Consider the following 18,965-nt stretch of genomic DNA (forward strand, 5'->3'; position numbering starts at 1 on the left):
ACCAACAAAAACCCAACATTTAAAAAAAAAAACAGATGCTCTTCAGGGCCAAGCAGGCAGGATTGGGGTGTCCAGATGTGAGACAGTGGTGACCGGGCACATAAGAGTGAATGCCTCCCCTCCAGAAAGTGACTCCTACTCAGCACCAACAAACTACTGTCCCCATGGGATCAGGGATTCAGCAATACAGATCTTAGAATTTTCAAGACAGTCCAGAAACTTCAATTTTTTAAATGTGAAATTACCCATTTTTCAACATTGGTAACCAACGTAACTTAAAAAAAACTCAATAGCTCGGTGGAGACCAGATACACTCCTGGAAGTCGGATGGTGGCTGTGGGCACTAGACTGTCATTTCTAGTGTGTGGCTTGGTGATTAAGAGTGGATGCGCCTGCATCCAGTTGTCTGGGTACAAACCAGGGCTCTGCAGCTTACTGGCTCCGTGACCTCTGGCAGGTAACTCAACCTCTCTGTGCCTCTGTTGTAGCAGTTTGTTTGTTTGTTTTTGTTTTGTTGTTGAGTTGGGAGTTTCCAGCCCAGGCTGGAGTGCAGTGGCATGACCTCAGCTCACCGCAGTCTCCGCCTCCTGGGTTCAAGCGATTCTGCTGCCTCAGCCTCCCGAGTAGCTGGGATTACAGGCATGTGCCACCACGCCCGGCTAATTTTGTATTTTTAGTAGAGATGGGGTTTCCCCATGTTGGTCAGGCTGGTCTCAAACTCCTGACCTCAGGTGATCCACCCGCCTCAGCCTCCCAAAGTGCTGGGATTACAGGTGTGACCCACCATGCCTGGTCTCTTTTTTTTTTTTTGAGACAGAGTCTTGCTCTGTTGCCCAGGCTGGAGTGTAGTGGTGCGATCTGGGCTCACTGCAACCTCCGCCTCCCAGGTACAAGCGATTCTCCTGCCTCAGTCTCCCAAGTAGCTGGGACAACAGGCACACGCCACCACACCCAGCTAAATTTTTGTATTTTTAGTAGAGATGGGGTTTCACCTTGTTGGCCAGGCTGGTCTCGAACTCCAACCTCAGGCAATCCACCCGCCTTGGCCTCCCAAGGTGCTGAGATTACAGGCGTGAGCAACCATGCCTGGCCTGTTGTAGCAGTTATAAAATGGTCATAAAAGTAGCCTCTAAAGATTATTATGAGCACTCAGATTACTCAGAGGACTCAAGACTCAGAGAGAATGCCAAAGTCAGTATATGGTCCCTATGGCCTGATTCTCTGCTACTTTCTGACTTCACCTCCTGTCTTCCTCAGTTCCAGCCTCGTGGCCCTGTGTCTTCTTCCCAAGCACCCCAAGTGGGCTCCCACCTCAGGCCATTGCACTTACTGTCCCCAGACAGCCACAAGGCTCACTCCTGCCCCTTCTCTAGGTCTCTGCTCTGATGCCACCTCAGTGAAGCCTTCCCTGACCATCCTACTTAAAACTGTAACCTTCACACACACAAGCTTCCCACCCTGTTCTTTTCTCCATAGCACTTATGACTATCTAACATTCCATACAATTTGTGTATATATATATATATATATATATTTTTTTTTTTTTTTTTTTTTTTGAGACGGAGTCTCGCTCTGTCACCCAGGCTGGAGTGCAGTGGCCGGATCTCAGCTCACTGCAAGCTCCGCCTCCCGGGTTCACACCATTCTCCTGCCTCAGCCTCCCGAGTAGCTGGGACTACAGGCGCCTGCCACCTCGCCCGGCTAAGTTTTTGTATTTTTAGTAGAGACGGGGTTTCACTGTGTTACCCAGGATGGTCTCGATCTCCTGACCTCGTGATCCGCCCGTCTCGGCCTCCCAAAGTGCTGGGATTACAGGCTTGAGCTACCGCGCCCGGCACAATTTGTATATTTTACTTAAACACTTGATTACTGTCTTCCCCATTATAACCTCCACAAAGGGAAGGTGGTTTTTTTTTTTTTTTGAGACGGAGTCTCGCTCTGTCGCCCAGGCTGGAGTGCAGTGGCGCAATCTCGGCTCACTGCAACCTCTGCCTCCTGGGTTCATGCCATTCTCCTGCCTCAGCCTCCTGAGTAGCTGGGACTATAGGCGCTAGCCACTACGCCGGGCTAATTTTGTGTATTCTTTAGTAGAGACGGGGTTTCACTGTGTTAGCCAGGATGGTCTCAATCTCCTGACCTCATGATCCGCCCGTCTCGGCCTCCCAAAGTGCTGGCATTACAGGAGTGAGCCACCGCGCCCAGCTGGGAGGGGGTTTTTGTTCATCGTGTTCACTGCTATATTTCCAACTCCCAGAGCAGTGCCTGCCATCTCATAGGTGCTCAATAAATCATTGTTGGGTGAATGAGTAAATAAATAACAGTCCCTACCTTGTAAGCATCTGATGCGATTGTCCACATAAAGCACTGAGTCCAGGGCCTGGTCCACTGTGAGCACTGACTTAATGATGGCCATTACAGTAATTCAGTTTCTATTCTTGAAGGTTCTTAGTTTCTAACCTTCTATGAGTTAACACATGTAAAGCGCCTTAGAACAGGGCTGGTTGCCCAGTAAATTCTCCGTTAATGATAGCTATTATTATAATTAGGCTTCTATTTTCAAAGTAGCTTCGGTGCCAAGCTTCTGTGAATTATGAATTATACTTCCCATCTCAGAGCCCAAGCCCAAGTTTTGGCAAGGCTGTAAAGAGCTGATCCTCTGCCACCCTTGGATTCATCCCTACAGCTCTGGCCTCCTTGGCACACCAGGCAGGCTCCTCTGGCCTGGAGTGTTCTTCCACATTGATGTACATGGCTCCCCCCGGCTTCAGATCTGTCACCTTCTCAGGGAGGACTACACTCTTTAAAACTGCAGCCTCGGCCGGGCGCGGTGGCTCAAGCCTGTAATCCCAGCACTTTGGGAGGCCGAGGCGGGTGGATCACGAGGTCAGGAGATCGAGACTATCCTGGCTAACATGGTGAAACCCCGTCTCTACTAAAAATACAAAAAACTAGCCGGGCGTGGTGGCGGGCGCCTGTAGTTCCAGCTACTTGGGAGGCTGAGGCGGGAGAATGGCGTGAACCCGGGAGGCGGAGCTTGCAGTGAGCCGAGATCACGCCACTGCACTCCAGCCTGGGAGACACAGCGAGACTCCGTCTCAAAAAAAAAAAAAAAAAAAAAAACTGCAGCATCCTTCCAGAACAGTTCTCCCTTCAGTCCTTTTTAAAAATTTTTGTTGGGACAAATTCTTGCCATCATCCAGGCTAGAGTGCAGTGGGCAGTGGCATAATCACAGGTCACTGCAGCCTCAACCTCCAAGGCTCAAGCGGTCTTCCCACCTCAGCTTCCTGAATAGCTAGCTGGGACCATAGGCATGCACCACCATGCCCTGCTAATTTAATTTTTTGTAGATGGGATCCCACTGTGTTGCCCAGGCTGGTCTTCAACTCCTGGCCTCAAGAATCTTCCCACCTCAGCCTCCCAAAGTGCTGGAATTATAGGCGTGAGCCACTGGCCTCCCTTCAGTTTTTTTTTTTTTTTTGGAGACAGGTTCTCACTGTTGCCCAGGCTGGAGTGCAGTGACATGATCACCACTCACTGCAGCCTTGACTTCTCAGGCTCCAGCAATCCTCCCATCTAAGCCTCCCTAGTAGCTGGGACTATGGCCGTGCACCATTGTTAGCCCAGATAATTTTCTGTATTTTGTAGAGATGGGGTTTTGGCATGCTGCCCAGACTGGTCTCGAACTCCTGCGCTCAAGCGATCCGCCCACCTCAGTGCTGGGATTTCAGGAGTGAGCCACCATGCCGGGCCTCCTTTCAGTGCTTTATTGTTCTCACGGCATTTGTCAGCACCCAGCATATGCTGTATCTTACTTGTTTATGTCTGTCTTCACCAGCAGCCTCTACCCACTCCCATGTAAGCTCCATGAGGACAACGATTTTATTTTATTCACTGGTGTGTTCCCAATGCTTAGCACACAGCAGGTACTCAAAAATATTTGTTAAATGAATTAATGGATCACAATCCCTATCTCCCAGGGTTATTCTAAGAAGCTGATAATCTCATGCAAATTAAGTGCAGCACTCTGTAAGTGCTCGGAAAATGGCAGCTGTAATTATCATTAAGGTTCTATTTTTGTAAGTTCCTAGATGCACCATTTCTATGAGTCAATATATATAAAGCCCTTGGACTGGCACCAGACACCCAGGAAGCGCTGAGGAAGCGTAGCTGTGATTATAATTAAAGTCCTCTTTGTGGAAGTTCCTAGGCGATGTGGCAGAAAGCCCTAGCGGTCCTCCACAAACCGTTTTCTGCTTTCTGGGCGCTTGGCTAGACTGCTTCTCCCAGGTTGTTTTTGCAGTTAGCTGTGGCCACGTATCTAATTTCTCAGCAGAGGCGTGTCAATGGAACCAGTGTGTGCCCCTGGCAGGCCAGGGCTTGTAAGACAACACGTGCACCTCACCAGGTTCCCTGTCCTCTTCTGTCAGCAGGACCCAGGCCATAGCCACCCAGTCTGGACAACAGGCTTAAGGGATGGCCTGGGTCCCCAAATGACTCACCCAGCACTATTTTATGAGTGAGAAATGAAATTCTATTGTTAGAGCCTATGGAAATACCATCAAATACAAGCACATAGTAAATGTTAGTTATCTTTCCCAAAAGACCCCGAGGTTCCCCAAGAAGGAGCACAGGGGAAATACACACACACACACACACACACACACACACACACACTCTCTCTCTCTCTCTCTCTCTCTCTCTCTCTCTCTCTCTCTCTGTCTGAACCAACACACACAGATACAGATTTTGGCTTTTATTCTGGCCATCACACATCTACTTCTAAGACAACACAGACCGGCAGTACCCCATCCCCCATGACCACTGTCACAACCCGAATTTCCTCAGGCCCCCTCCTCCCACCCCACCCCTTCTGCCAAGCTCCCTGTGTGGGGGCTCTGCCTACACCTCACCCCGGGCGTGCAGCATGAAGTGCCCGTGCAGCTCCCCCAGGTTGTCGAAGGAATCCTCGCATTCCGTACAGTGGTAGGTTCCCTCCTCCTCCTCTTCCTCCTCCTCCTCCCGCCCAGCTGGTCGGCCCTCCCCAGCCCGAGGTGGTTCCTCCTCTTCCTCCCCAAGTGCCCTGCCTTCAGGGGCTGGTGCTTCCTGGGGGGCTGTAGCAGGGCAGCAGAGCCGGCAGGGTGGGGTTCCCGGTGGGGCCTCCCCAAGGGGTGAGCGGCCACAGAGCTGGCAAGGCTGAGCCGGGGGGCCCGGGGGCTGGGCTGCACGGGGGGCCCGGCGGGATGGGCCACCACGGCCCCCGCCAAGGCGCTGCTTCACCTTGTAGCCAGGATCATATTCGGGATCGTCAGTGGTCTCCTCTTCCTCCTCCTCCTCATCTTCTTCCTCTTCGGAGTCCGGCTCTGAGAGAGTATATTCTGAATCAGAGGAATGCTCAGGGCCTGGAGGAGGAAAGACAGGGGGAGACAGTGGCATCAGAGGAAAGAGGGCTAGGCCTAGCTGTCCCCTCCCTGAACCTCACATTCAGACTTGCCATAGTATGACCAGGGTAGCCTGGGCACTACCCTTCACTTCCCCACAGATGAGTCCCCATGGCATACAAGGCTGGCACCTGGTAGATTCCCTGTATCTTTGTGTCAAGCAAATGAAAGTCTTCTAAGAACTGCATGGGACAGGACTGGGCATGGTGGCTCATGCCTGTGATCCCAGCACTTTTGGGTGGCCAAGATGGGAAGATCACTTGAGCCCAGAAGTTTGAGACCAGCCTGGGCAATATAGCAAGACTCCGTCTCTATAAAAAATTTAAAAATTAGCCAGGCCTGGTGACACATTGCCTGTAGTACCAGTTTCTCAGGAGGCTGAGGCGGGAGGATCACTTGAGCCGAGGAGTTTGAGGCTGCATTTGAGCCATAACTGTGCCACTCCCTTCCAGCCTGGGTGACAGAGTGAGACCTTACCTCTGAAAAATAATTTTTTTGGCTGGGCATAGTGGATTATGCCTGTAATCCCAGCACTCTGGGAGGCCAAGGAGGGCAGATCATGAGGTCAGGAGTTCAAGACCAGCCTGGCCAACATGGTGAAACCTTGTCTCTACTAAATATACAAAAATTAGCTGGGTGTGGTGTCGGGTGCCTGTATTCCCAGCTACTCGGGAGGCTGAGGCAGGAGAATTGCTTCAACACAGGAGGTGGAAGTTGCAGTGAGCTGAGATTGCACCACTGCACTCCAGCCTGGATGACTGAGCAAGACTCCGTCTTGGGGGAAAAAAAAAAACCTCCATGGGGAGGTGGGTGGGAGGCGTTTAGGAAGGACAAAGCAGGAGTAGTAAAAAACCACCAGTAACAATAGCATCCTTGCTATTGTAGAAGCCCTGTTCCTATACATTAACTCACTAAATCCCCAACAACCCTTTGAGGGCGATACTGTTACTATCCCCAGTTGATGGATGTGGAAACTGAGGCACAGGGAGGCTAGACGACTTACTCCCCTGTGGTTACACAGCTCTGGCAGGAAAAGCTGAACCTGGGCCATGGCCGACACTGGATCATTTTAGGGAGACAACCATTTGAAAAGGTATTTGTGCAAATTAAAACACATACATACACACAGATGTACTTTTATATCTGTGGCCATGGAGATATATATATATATACACACACACACACACACACACACACACACACACATAGGTGAATTAAAATATTTATTTATAGGTGAGATATTACTGTGATTTCACAGTTATCAAGGACATGCCTAGGACAAGTTTAGGTTTAAAGAAAAGGGCCTGTAATCCTAGCACTTTGGGAGGCTGAGGTGGGCGGACTGCCTGAACTCAGGAGTTCATGACCCACCCTGGGCAACATCATGAAACCCAATTTATTTCTTGTATTTTTTGTATTTTTAGTCTCTACTAAAAATACAAAAATTAGCCAGGTATAGGGTGGTGGGTGCCTACAGTCCCAGCTACTCAGGAAGCTGAGGCAGAAGAATTGCTTGAACCGAGGAGGCGAAGGTTACGATGAGCCAGTATCAAGCCACTGCACTCCAGCCTGGGTGAGAGAGCGAGACTCCATTTCCAAAAAAAAAGAAAAGGGGAAAAATTTTAAAGTTGATATATGGAAAAGGGCAACATCAGCTGCCATTATGGGGGCGCACAAACAGAGTAATGGCTGGAGATGGGGTCCCCGTGACCACAGTGTGGGAAGTACCAGCTTCTTTGGCCTCAGTGGCAGGAGCCTGCCAAAAGCCTCACCTTGTATCCATCCCGGCCCCATTCCTCAGTTTCTCCCAGAACCCAGAGGATCCTGCTGCTGCACCCTGTGCTCCGCCCTTGCTCCTGTCATCACAGTGGCCACAAGGCTCTTCATACCAGGCTCCTCACCTTCCCTGACACCCCAGGCCCGTACCTGCCTCAGGGTCTTTGCCATCCTTTCTGCCGATGTCACTCTCCATTCCATGTCTCTTCTCAAGTGTTACCTTCTCAGTGACACCCTGGCCACTCCCTAGCACTCCCTATGCCCCTTACTCTGCTTGATTTTTCTCCATCTTCTTTTGAGATGGAGTCTCGCTCTGCCATCCAGGCTGGAGTGCAGTGGTGTGATCTCAGCTCATTGGGAACTCCACCTCCTGGGTTCAGGCAATTCTTCTGCCTCAGCCTCTCAAGTAACTGGGATTACAGGCGCGCACCATCACGCCCAGGTAATTTTTGTATTTTTAGTAGAGATGGGGTTTCACCTTCTTGGCCAGGCTGGTCTCAAACTCCTGACCTCAGGTAATCCACCCATGTCAGCCTCCCAAAGTGCTGGGATTACAGGTATGAGCCACTGCGCCGGGCTCATTTTTCTCTATCTTCTGACTCACTGCATACAACATTTGCTTGTGTGCTTGTTTATTGCCTGTCCCCGAGAACAGGGATTTTGTCTGGTTCACTGCTGTGGCCCTAGCATCTAGAACACTTCCTTTGTACAAAGAAAGTACTTACGACATATTTATGGCATGGATATCTGTGCATGGAATTTGAAAAGCCTGTTCTGAGGCTTCACACACACTGTTCCTCCCTCTGGTGGGAATGTCCTGCCCTAGTTTTTCCCACCATCCTTTAGGACCCAGTGGGAGGCCTTCCTCTTTGGTGAGGCCGTCCCAGACCTCCTCATCCCAGGCAGCCAGTCATTTTTTCTACCACCCTCCTGCTGGGTTCCCAGCATCACCAGCCCAGACGGGTTATAACCGTTTTCTTCTGAACATCCGCCCCTGCAGCTCTCTCCTACTGGTTCCCGCCATTTAACAATCGTTTCCTGGCCGGGCGCGGTGGCTCACGCCTGGAATCCCAGCACTTTGGGAGGCCGAGGCGGGTGGATCATGAGGTCAGGAGAACGAGACTATCCTGGTTAACACCGTGAGACCCCGTCTCTACTAAAAATAGAAAAAAATTAGCTGGGCATGGCGTCAGGCGCCTGTAATCCCAGCTACTGGGGAGGCTGAGGCAGGAGAATGGCGTGAACCTGGGAGGCGGAGCTTGCAGTGAGCCGAGATCGTGCCACTGCACTCCAGCCTGGGTGACAGAGCAAGAGTCTGTTTCAAAAAAAAAAAAAAAAAATCGTTTCCTGAGGCCTTGGCATGGGCTATTCCCCACTCTGTCTACCTGGTGACCCCCTAACTCATCCTTCAAGACCCAGCACAAACTCCGTCCTCTGTGAAGCCACCATCCTGATGCCCCAGGCTCCCGGCCAGGTCTCTCTCCGATGCCCCAGCACCTCCTCCTGTTACTGTCCTAGAAGCTGACTGCAGTCAGCTGCCCCCCAGGGTATCTGCTTTATCTGACTGGGAAATCCTCAAGGGCAGGTATGATCTTGGGGTCCCCAGCAGAGGACATGTGGGTCAGTGGATGATAGTGGCCCCAAGACCCTGATCTCCCTCCCCAAAGCCTTAGCCTCTGCTCCCTGCCCACCTGGGTGACCCGTTCTTTTTTTTTTTTTTTTTTTGAGAGAGTCTCGCTGTCACCCAGGCTGGCATGCAGTGGTGTGATCTTGGCTCGCTGCAACCTCCGCCTCCAAGGTTCAAGCGATCCTCCCACCTCAGCCCCTGAAGTAGCTGGGATTACAAGCGTGTGTCACCAAACCTGGCTAATTTTTATATTTTTGGTGGAGATGGGGTTTCACCATGTTGGTTAGGCTGGTCTTGAACTCCTGACCTCAGGTGATCTGCCTGCCTTGGCCTCCCAAAGTGCTGGGATTACAGGTGTGAGCCACCGCGTCCAGCCTGCCTGACCCTTTCCTTCTCTACTGGCAAAATTCCTGCTCCTTTTTAAAGCCAAGCTCATGTCACCTCCTCTGTGAAGTCCTTGCTGACTCCCCAGGCAGTCAGTGTCTCTCTCGTATGGGCTCCCCGGCCCCTGCTCCGCTCTCCATCACACCCTGACCACTCTGGGCAGTGACCCCCTCCCCACCCACTGACTATGGGCTCCTCAAAGGCAGGACCTGGGTCTGCCCCATCTCTCTGTCCCCAGCAATGCTGGGCATGAGTCAGCCTCAGAAGACATCTGCTAAATGGCTGCAAACCAGAGGAAATATCTCCAGCCTCAGGCTGGGTGGGACACCTGCCCTCTCCTCCCACCTCTGACTTCATACCACTCACCCTGGAGAGTCTTCAGTGCCCACTGTGACTTCACACAGTTGGCCTGTGACAGGCAATCAGGTCATCGTCCACGGCTACCAGGTGTTTCATGTCTACTGTGACTTCCAGGACCACAAGCCCTTTTGCGCCCACCATGTCTTCACCTAAGAGATCTTCAAAGCCCAGTATGTCCCCGGCACCCAGTGGATCCTCCATGCCCACCGCGGATCCCAAGCCTCCTGCCTCCTTGAAGTCCACCAAATCAGCAACGCCCAACAGATCTTTAGTGCCCACCAAGCCAGCGACATCCCCCAACTTGGTCGTGAGCCCAAGCAGTTCCAAGTCCACCAAATCGACCAGTACAAAAAGAGCCCCTTCTAACCTGCCCAGCAGCAGGTCCCGAGTCCACAGCAAGGCAAGAACACCCAGCAGGGTGAGCACCGACACCAGGACCAGCAAAGCCAGCAAAGCCAGCAAGGCCAGCGGCGTGAGATGCCACCAGCGGAAGGGCACACACAGCCGGGGTAGGACACCTGGCAGAAGGGGAAGCCAAAGCTCCAAGAGGTCACCCAGCAGGGCCAGCACTCCTGGCAGGATAAGAACTCATGGTGCCAGACCAGGCATGGCCAGCAGGGTGAGAACTCCCACTTCACAGCAAAAACGGAGCCGGGGAAAGAGTTACGGCCGGCCTAGAACCAGCAACAGGGAAAGAAGTGACAGCCAGCCTAGAAATATGAGCAAGAAGAGTTACCGCCCACCAGGAGGCTCAGGTATGGGGAGGAGTTCCGAGCTGGCTGTAACTCCCAGTACAGCCAAGTGTCAAACCCTGACTGGAATTCCCTCCAAGGAGAAGAGTGACAGCCCATCTCCATCGTCATCAAGGAAGGTGAAGAGCTACGGTCAGATGATCATCCCCAGTAGGGAAAAGAGTTACAGCCCCACTGAAACGTCCAGCAGGGTCAAGAGTTATAACCAGGCCAGTACCCACAGCAGGCCGCAAAGTCACAGTCAATCTAGAAGCCCCAGAAGGTCAAGAAGTGGCAGTCAGAAGAGGACGCACAGCAGGATGAGAAGTCACAGTTGGAAAAGAAACCACAGCAGGGCAAGAAGTCGTACCCGGAAGGGAATTCTGAGCCAGACGGGAAGACATAGCCAGTCTAGAACCCACAGCAAGGGGAAAAGTCAAAACCAACCTAGAACCCCCAGAAGAGGAAGAAGTCACAACTGGTCTAGAAACCCCAGCGAGGAAAGAAGTCATAGCCATTCTAGAAGCTTCAGCAAAGACAGAGATCGCAGAGGATCTAGCAGCCCCAGGAAGGAGAACGGTCACAGTCAATCTGGAAGCCCCAACAAGCAAAGAGATCGCAGCCCATCTAGAAGTCCCAAGAAGGAGAGAGATCGCAGCCGATCTAGAAGTCCCAACAAGGCGAGAGATCATAGCCGATCCAGAAGCCCCAGCAAGGAGAGAGATCACAGCCAACTTGGAAGCCCCAGCAAAGAGAGAGATCGCAGCCGATCTAGAAGCCCCAGCAAGGAGAGAGAGCGCAGACAATCTAGAAGCCCCAGCAAAGAGAGGGATCACAGACGATCTAGAAGCCCCAGCAAGGAGAAATATCACAGCCGACTTGGAAGCCTCAACAAGGAGAGAGATCACAGCCAATCTAGAAGCCCCAGCAAGGAGAAAGAGCACAGACAATCCAGAAGCCCCAGCAAAGAGAGAGATTGCAGACGATGGAGAAGCCCCAGCAAAGAGAGAGAGCGCAGACAATCTAGAAGCCCCAGCGAGGAGAAAGAACACAGACAATCCAGAAGCCCCAGCAAAGAGAGAGATCACAGACGATGGAGAAGCCCCAGCAAGGAGAGAGAGTGCAGACAATCTAGAAGCCCCAGCGAGGAGAAAGAACACAGACAATCCAGAAGCCCCAGCAAAGAGAGAGATCACAGACGATGGAGAAGCCCCAGCAAGGAGAGAGAGTGCAGACAATCTAGAAGCCCCAGCGAGGAGAAAGAACACAGACAATCCAGAAGCCCCAGCGAGGAGAGAGATCACAGCCGATCTAGAAGCCCCAGTAGGCAGAGTGGTTACAGACAACCTAGAGCCTCCAGCAAGGAGAAAGCTCACAGCCGATCTAGAACCCCCAGCAAGGAAGGAAATCATAGCCAATCTAGAACCTCCAGCAAGGAGAGAGACCCCAGTCAATCTACAGTCCCCAGAAGTCCCGACTGGAAGAGATCCCCTACCAGGACAAGGAGTCTCAGTCAGAATAGAACCCCTAGCAAGACAAGCAGCCACTGCCCATCAACATTTCCCAATGGAGGCCAAACCCTAAGCCAGGATGACAGTCAAGCCAACGCCACCACCTCTAAGGCCACCTTACCTGGGGAAAGGTCTTCGTCGTCTTCTTCCAAGCTGGCATAGCCCCCAGTCTCAGCTGGCTCACGGGTCTCTGTCATGGCCGGGAGAGGGGACAGGAGACAGGAGCAGAGCAGCAGCTGAGCAGCGTCCCTCCCCGGCCAGCTCTCCACAGCCACACCTCGGCCACAAGTTCTCTAATACAGGATGTTGGCAGGTAGAGAGGGATGCTGGATAGGGGGAAAGGAAAGGCCTGTGATGATTCAATAAATTTTTACATAGCACCCATCCCCACCCTAAGCCCAACTGTGTGCTCATTGCTGGGGTGGGGCACAGAGGACCCCAGCTGTGTCCCTGACTGTCTACAGGGAATTGACTACAAGCCCTGCCCCTCTCTAGGTCTTTTTTTTCAGTTAGGCAGAGTCTCGCTCTGTTGCCCAGGCTGGAGTGCAGTGGCGCGATCTCAGCTCACTACAACCTCCACCTCCCAGGCTCAAGCAATTCTCCTACCTCAGCTTCCCAAGTAGCTGCAACTACAGGCATGTGTCCTCACGCCCAGCTAATTTTGTATTTCTAGTAGAGATGGGGTTTCACCATGTTGGCCAGGCTGGGCTTGAACTCCTGACCTCAGGTGATCCACACACCTCAACCTCGAAAAGTGCTGGGATTACAGGCGTGAGCCACAGCACCTGGCCCCCTCTCTAGGTCTTAATTTCCCCATGTGGGCAACAAGGCTGCCTTCTGGTTCTTATTCAGTGGGGCAGGGAGAGGTGACACTCCAAATATTCAATAGTGGAAACTGGTGTGGGCACCAATCAGAACTGAGAGTGGAGCAGGGACGGATGCCAGGCATTAACCCTTTAGTTGCTGGACCATGGGGAGGTCTGGGGTTGGGGGAGTGTTATGGGGAAAAAACCCTCAAACTATGTTTTTCCTCTACTCTCACACTACCACCATAACAATCATCAACACAGAATTCTGTGACCAAATGTGTGGGGCTTTTTCCCCACACACTGCACAGCAGACACAGGCTAGGTGTCCCCTCCAATTCCATTCCAACGCTATCCACACGCCCAGCTAATTTTTGTATTTTTGGTAGAGACAGGGTTTCACCATGGTGCCCCAGAGCTCAAGCAATCCACCCGCTTCAGCCCTCCAAAGTGCTGGGATTACAGGCGTGAGCCACCACACCCGACTTTTTAAAGAAAATAAGGCTGGGTGCGGTGGCCCACGCCTGTAATCCTGGCACTTTGGGAGGCCGAGGCAGGCAGATCACCTGAGCTCAAGAGTTTGAGACCAGCCTGGGCAACATGGCAAACCTTGTTTCTACCAAAAAAAAAAAAAAAAAAAAAAATTACAAAAGTTAGCCGGAGTGGTGGCATATGCTTACAGTCCCAGTTACCTGAGAGGCTGAGGCAGGAGGATCACTTGAGCCTGGAAGGTCAAGGCTGCAGTGAGCCGTGACCTTGCCACTGCACTTAAGCCTGGATAACCCCTCTTACAAAAAAAAAAATTGCTGGAGCTGCTCACAGAACTCAAGGAAATGCTTATTTAGATTTTCTGGTTTATTATTGCAAAGAAGAAAGATGAAGAGATGTGTAGGGCAAGGTATAAGGGAAGGGGCAGGGAGCTTCACGCCCTCCCTGGGGTGCCACCCTACAGGAACCCTCATGTGGTCAGCTATGTGGAAGCTCTCCAAACCCAGTCCTCTTGGGTTTTTACAGAGACTTTAAGACAGCAGCATTAAGCATGGAATTCTCTGAAAATGTCTTAAGACCAACAATCAGGAAGGTGGGGAAGATTAGAGTCTTGCCCTGGGGCAGGAAATGGAGGGAAGGAGGAGGTCAGAGAGATTGTTTCTTGAGACCTGCCCCAGGCCTAAGGTACACAACATTATAACAAGAGACCACAAACAAAGGCTATAGGAGTTAGCAGCCAGGAACTGTGGATAAAAACCAACATATTTATATATATAATACCACAGGGAGGGTCCAAAGTGGCAGTTAGGGACAGCGAGTACTTGTGTAGCAGTGACACACCAACCCATCTGAAAGTATTTTAATATTTAAACAATTGGTATGGCTGTACTAGTTTGTGACTATCAGCCTTAGTTCTGTATCCATTGGCAAGATAGTGTCTAGGTTTGCCAAGCTCTAGCTGTGTAGCACCAAGCGAAGAACTTAACTTCTCCAGCCTGTTTCCTTCTCTGCAAGAAAGGGGCTTCCAGGCCTTAACTCACGTACTCCCCATAACTAGGTTGGAATTACCTCCTTTGTACAGATGAGAAAACAGACACACAGGTGGTAAGTGAATAGCCCAAGGTCACCATCTGGTAAGTGGATGAACTAGGATTGGAAGCCACACCTTTCATAAAATGATTTCTCAGCTCAAAAGGTTTTTCTGAAGATTCAGTAGGCTCACTGATAGAAATTGCTGGTGTGTGGCCGGTATTCCATCCAGAGTGGCCATTACTACTCCCACCCCCACCCCTCTGTAAACTCCAGACATTCCCGACCTCTCACCTCTCCCTGTGCACACAAGGCCTTTTCCCGTCTGTGCGTCTTAGTACACCCACTGTTGCTGTCAAGAAAGTCCTCCTCCTCCTTCTTTTTTTTTTTTTTGGAGATGGAGTCTCACTTTTTTGCCCAGGCTGGAGTACAGTAGCGCGATCTCACTGCAACCTCCCCCCTGCCTCAGCCTCCCTAGTAGCTAGGATTACAGGCAGCCATCACCACGCCCTGCTTTTTTTTTTTTTTTTTTTTTTGAGGTGGACTCTCACTCTGTCGCCCGGGCTGGAGGGCGATGGCGCAAGCTCCGCCTCCTGGCTTCAGGCCATTCTGCTGCCTCAGCCTTCCGAGTAGCTGCAGCGGCTATTTTTTCTATTTTTAGTATAGACGGTTTCACCGTGTTAGCCAGGATGGTCTCAATCTCCTGACCTCATGATCCGCCCGCCTCGGCCTCCTAAAGTACTGGGATTACAGGCGTGAGCCACCGTGCCCAGCCTACTTATATTTTTTAAGAGACAGGGTCTCGCTCAGTTGCCCAGGCTGGACTTAGTAGGGTGGTCTGTAGGAAAGGGGCTTCCAGGTCTTAACTCATGTAATTCCCATAACCAGGTTGGAAGGTTAGCTCACTGTAACCTCAAACTCCTATGCTCATGGTACCCTACTCACCCGTAGCAGAGGAGCTGGGACTACACGTGTGCGCCACCACGCCAGGCTTAATTTTCACTTTTTTTTTGTAGAGACGGGGGTCTCGCTATGTTGCCCAGGCTGGTCTTGAACTCCTGGTCTCAAGTGATCCTCCTGCCTCAGCCTCCCAAAGCGTTAGTATCACAGGCATAAGCCACTGCAACTGGCCTAAACAGTTATTTAATATAGCTATGTTCCATGTGATATTTGAAACATACTTTTCTAAAAGGTTGTATCTTTTGGATATAATTGTTTATCTGAAATTCAAATTTAACTAGACATTGTATATTTTATATGGCAACCATACACCTGGGGCAATCAAGACCGTCCCATGAAGTTACCAGAAGACAATGCCCATCAGCCTACACTTTTCCAAGCCCACATAACACAAGGCCCCTTCCTGAGTATTCCAGACGTCAGGTAGGGCCATCCCTTGGTTCACAAGCCCACTCCTACCACGCCTATGGCAGCCAAACTGAAAGGCAAACACAGTGCTGGAGACCCCACAATGCCCTGGGTCTGTAGCAGCCAATTCCCAAGATGCCCCGCGTGAACACAATAGGCACCCGTTCCAATGCTCGAGCAATGAGACGAGGGCAAAACCTTCCACTAGGGGACAATAAGGGCCAGTTCCCACAATTCCTTGTGGCAGTTTTTCCCAGGATGCCTTGGGCCTATAGCGACCACCTTCCCGGACTCCCTGTGTGGAAGCGCTCCAAGCCTCCAAGACGGTCAGTGGCAGGTGTGGGATAAAAGGAACCGGTCTCGACGAGGATCTGGGACACTCTTTCCCAGGATGCACCAGGCCTACAACGACTAGCGGACCGACTCCCACAGCGCTTCAAGGCGGAGCGCTCGGTTCTCCCAGGATGCCCCAGGGCGGCACAGCCGCGTAGGGGGAGAAAAGGAAGCCCTCGGGTCACCATGGTCCCAGACCGCCGGCTCCCCGGCGACGGGAGTCGTCGTTCCCATCATGCAGCGGGGCCGTAGCGCCCGCTTCCCGGCATGCCCCGCGCACCCCTGCCCGGGACACTCACCGGCGCCGGCGGCCCCCGCTCCGGCTCTGCGGCGGCAGCTGCACGCCCAGCCTCTGCGCCTGCGTCGCAAGCAGGGTAGGAGAGCGCGCAGGGGGCGTGAAGAGCCTAGGGCGCTTGCGCGGTGAGACGGACTAGTCCTGTAGCTCTGTGTGAAGAGGGGCTATGAGCGTCGGGCCGTCGACGAGACCCGCGCGGGGGGCGCCGTGCTTTGCCCCTCGCTGCCTGGGTTTACTTGGTACAGTCCGCGGCCCGAAGGAACAACAAGCTGAAGGGTTCGCGCGTGCGTGTGGGGGGCAGGAACGCTACTTATAAAAATGAGATGCGCTGGGGGTGGAGGGCGCTAGTTCGGACTGGATCCTGGGCCCGAGGCCTGCTTATTTGCATAATCCTAGCGCGGGACAATGAAAGGCCTCCAGAACTGGAAGGAGTGATTTGCATATTCCCCGAGGAGGCCTTACTCCTGAGCGCAGTGATTAGCATATGGCGGGGCAACCTGAGCAAAGCGCATGCGCGCAGTGACTGCAGACTAACGCGAAGTGGGTAACCTTGCTTTCGTTGGGGATCAGTTTGCATCCTGAGAGGGGCACGAGGGTCAGGACCCCTCCCAGCCAGGATAAATGTTTATTGATCTCCCAGGTGTCAGACCCTATGCTGGCAGATTCTATGGTTTCTGCAGTGAACCATACTCCTGTACTCAGGGCGCCCCAGTCGAGGAGATACACACCTAATTAGACAACTACTACCCAGAAGGTCAGACCTGGAGTGAGGAACACAGGGGACTATGGGAGCCTAAGAGGCGCCTGCCCCGGCCTATGGTTCTAGAAAGGCTTCCAGGAGGTGGTGATCCTTAAGCCAAGTACGAATAGGAGCCAGCTAGAATGGGAATGGATCTGGCAGAGTGAACAAACGCCAAGGCCCAGAGGCCAAAAAAAAAAAAAGCACATGGTTTGATTGAGGAAGCAAGAGCAGCATAGTATGCCTAGAACCGAACTGGAGAGGGGAAATGGTCTTATAGACCATGTTAGAGTTGATCTATGACTACATTCCAGTCTTCCTGGAAGTGTCACATTCCGGCTTAAACTCCCCAAAGGAATCCCATTAGGAAAAAAAGTCCAAAAATCTTTATCATGGCCTCAGGGCTATACAGCTGGTCTGGCCGTGCTTATCTTTCTGACCCCACCTACTTCCTCCTCCCTCCACTCCTGTCCAGCTCCACCTTATGCCAAACTCTCTTTGCCATCTCGGGCCTTTGCTCTTGCCGTTCCCTCCGCCTGAAAATGCTTTTCCCTCTGACCTTTGAATACCTGCTCTTGTGCTCACCATTCACATCTTGGTACAGATGTCAATTTGAGAGGCTTTTCCTGATCTCTGCATAATAGCGCTTACAAATATGACTGGAGTTACGGATAAATTGGGATTGGCCATGAGTCCGTGGTGGTTGTAACTGGCATGAAGAGTACATGGGGTTGGGCGCGGTGGCTCATGCCCGTAATCCCAACACTTTGGGAGGCCGAGGCGGGTGGATCACCTGAGGTCAGGAGCTTGAGACCAGTTTGGGCAACATGGTGAAACCTGCCTCTATTAAAAGTACAAAAATTAGCCAGAGGTGATGGGGGGTTGCCTGTAATCCCTGCTACTTGGGAGGCTGAGGCATGAGGATCACTTGAACCCTGGAGGCAGAGTCGAGATTGAGCCACTGCACTCCAGCCTGGGCCACCCAGCGAGACTCATCTCAAAAAAAAAAAAAAGTCTGGGCGTGGTGGCTCACGCCTGTAATCCCAGCACTTCGGGAGGCTGGGGCGGGCGGGTCACAAGGTCAGGAGATTGAGACCATCCTGGCTAACAAGGTGAAAACCCATCTCTATTAAACATACAAAAAAAAAAAAATTAGTCGGGTATGGTGGTGGCAGGCGCCTGTCGTCCCAGCTATTTGGGAGGCTGAGGCAGGAGAATGGCGTGAACGCGGGAGGCAGAGCTTGCAGTGAGCCGAGATCTCGCCACTGCACTCCAGCCTGGGCGACGAGTGAGACTTCATCTCACAAAAAAAAAAAAAGTACATGGGACTTTATTGCCCCATCTACTCCTGTGGGTTTGAAGTTTTCCATAATGACAATGGCATACCACATTACCATACTCTGCATGTATATTAATAGTTCCTATCACAATCTGAACTTTCTTTGCTTCCTTGTTTTAAGTGTTTTCCTCATGAAAGCTTCATGAGGGTAAGAATGCAGTCGCCCTTTTTCACTTTGGGTTCTCAGTGCTTAGAGCAGGATCAGATTTCAGATTAGTGCAGAGCTGTCTTTAACACCTAACATTTGCCTGTTTTATTCACCATGGACTCTAGAACTTTGAGCAGCACCTGGCACGTCGTAAGAGGTTATTTTTTAAAGTTAGAATAATACATCTAAAAGGTACATGAATGAATGAGAGGCCTGGGATGCCAGACTAAAGAGCTTGACTTGGTCTAGAGGTGATAGGGAGCTAGGCAAAGGTTTTGAGAGCTTAACTTTAATTCAAAGTTCCCTTGGAGACTAATGTCTGGGGTATGGGGAAGCCAGGGTAAGGGTCCGGGCCATGGAATGGGGTAGCTCAGTTGCTATCAAAAAGACAAGACTCCATGACTATTTGGCTGAAGAAGTAGCCAAACCCAGGTTTCTTGGGAGGTCGAGATACCCTCAATGAGGTCAGGACCTTCTCCTGGCCTATACTGTCCACCAGCAACCATCACACTCCCCCCTCCCCTCTCCCTTAGTTCTTCTCCCAATGGTACAACCCTTGACAGCAGGACAGACACACGGCCACCCCAAACA

General features: G+C 51.8%; 2 protein-coding genes across 2 annotated transcripts; one reads left to right on the forward strand and one right to left on the reverse strand.

Moving 5' to 3' along the window:
* Positions 1-4,739: 4,739 nt before the first annotated feature.
* Positions 4,740-12,082, reverse strand: LOC105463846 (zinc finger protein 428). The gene is made up of 2 exons (XM_011711245.3): positions 11,950-12,082; positions 4,740-5,400 (listed from the first exon to the last, which is right to left on the reverse strand). The coding sequence occupies exons 1-2, from the start codon at positions 12,023-12,025 to the stop codon at positions 4,901-4,903; spliced, it is 576 nt and encodes a 191-aa protein (XP_011709547.1). The 5' UTR covers positions 12,026-12,082; the 3' UTR covers positions 4,740-4,900.
* On the forward strand, positions 9,588-12,218 carry LOC105463845 (serine/arginine repetitive matrix 5). The gene has a single exon (XM_011711244.3). The coding sequence runs from the start codon at positions 9,681-9,683 to the stop codon at positions 11,988-11,990; it is 2,310 nt and encodes a 769-aa protein (XP_011709546.2). The 5' UTR covers positions 9,588-9,680; the 3' UTR covers positions 11,991-12,218.
* Positions 12,219-18,965: the final 6,747 nt, after the last annotated feature.

Source organism: Macaca nemestrina, chromosome 20 (genome assembly GCF_043159975.1).
Source record: "Macaca nemestrina isolate mMacNem1 chromosome 20, mMacNem.hap1, whole genome shotgun sequence".
In the NCBI taxonomy this organism is placed as follows: Eukaryota; Metazoa; Chordata; class Mammalia; order Primates; family Cercopithecidae; genus Macaca; species Macaca nemestrina.

Bases quoted from the DNA above. Each gene is read 5' to 3' on its own strand.
- LOC105463845 (XM_011711244.3), top strand. From the start codon at position 9,681: ATGTCTACTGTGACTTCCAGGACCACAAGCCCTTTTGCGCCCACCATG.
- LOC105463846 (XM_011711245.3), bottom strand. From the start codon at position 12,025: ATGACAGAGACCCGTGAGCCAGCTGAGACTGGGGGCTATGCCAGCTTG. The intron at 5,401-11,949 runs GTAAGGTGGCCT...TTCCTCCTCCAG, and splicing joins CGACGAAGACCTTTCCCCAG to GCCCTGAGCATTCCTCTGAT.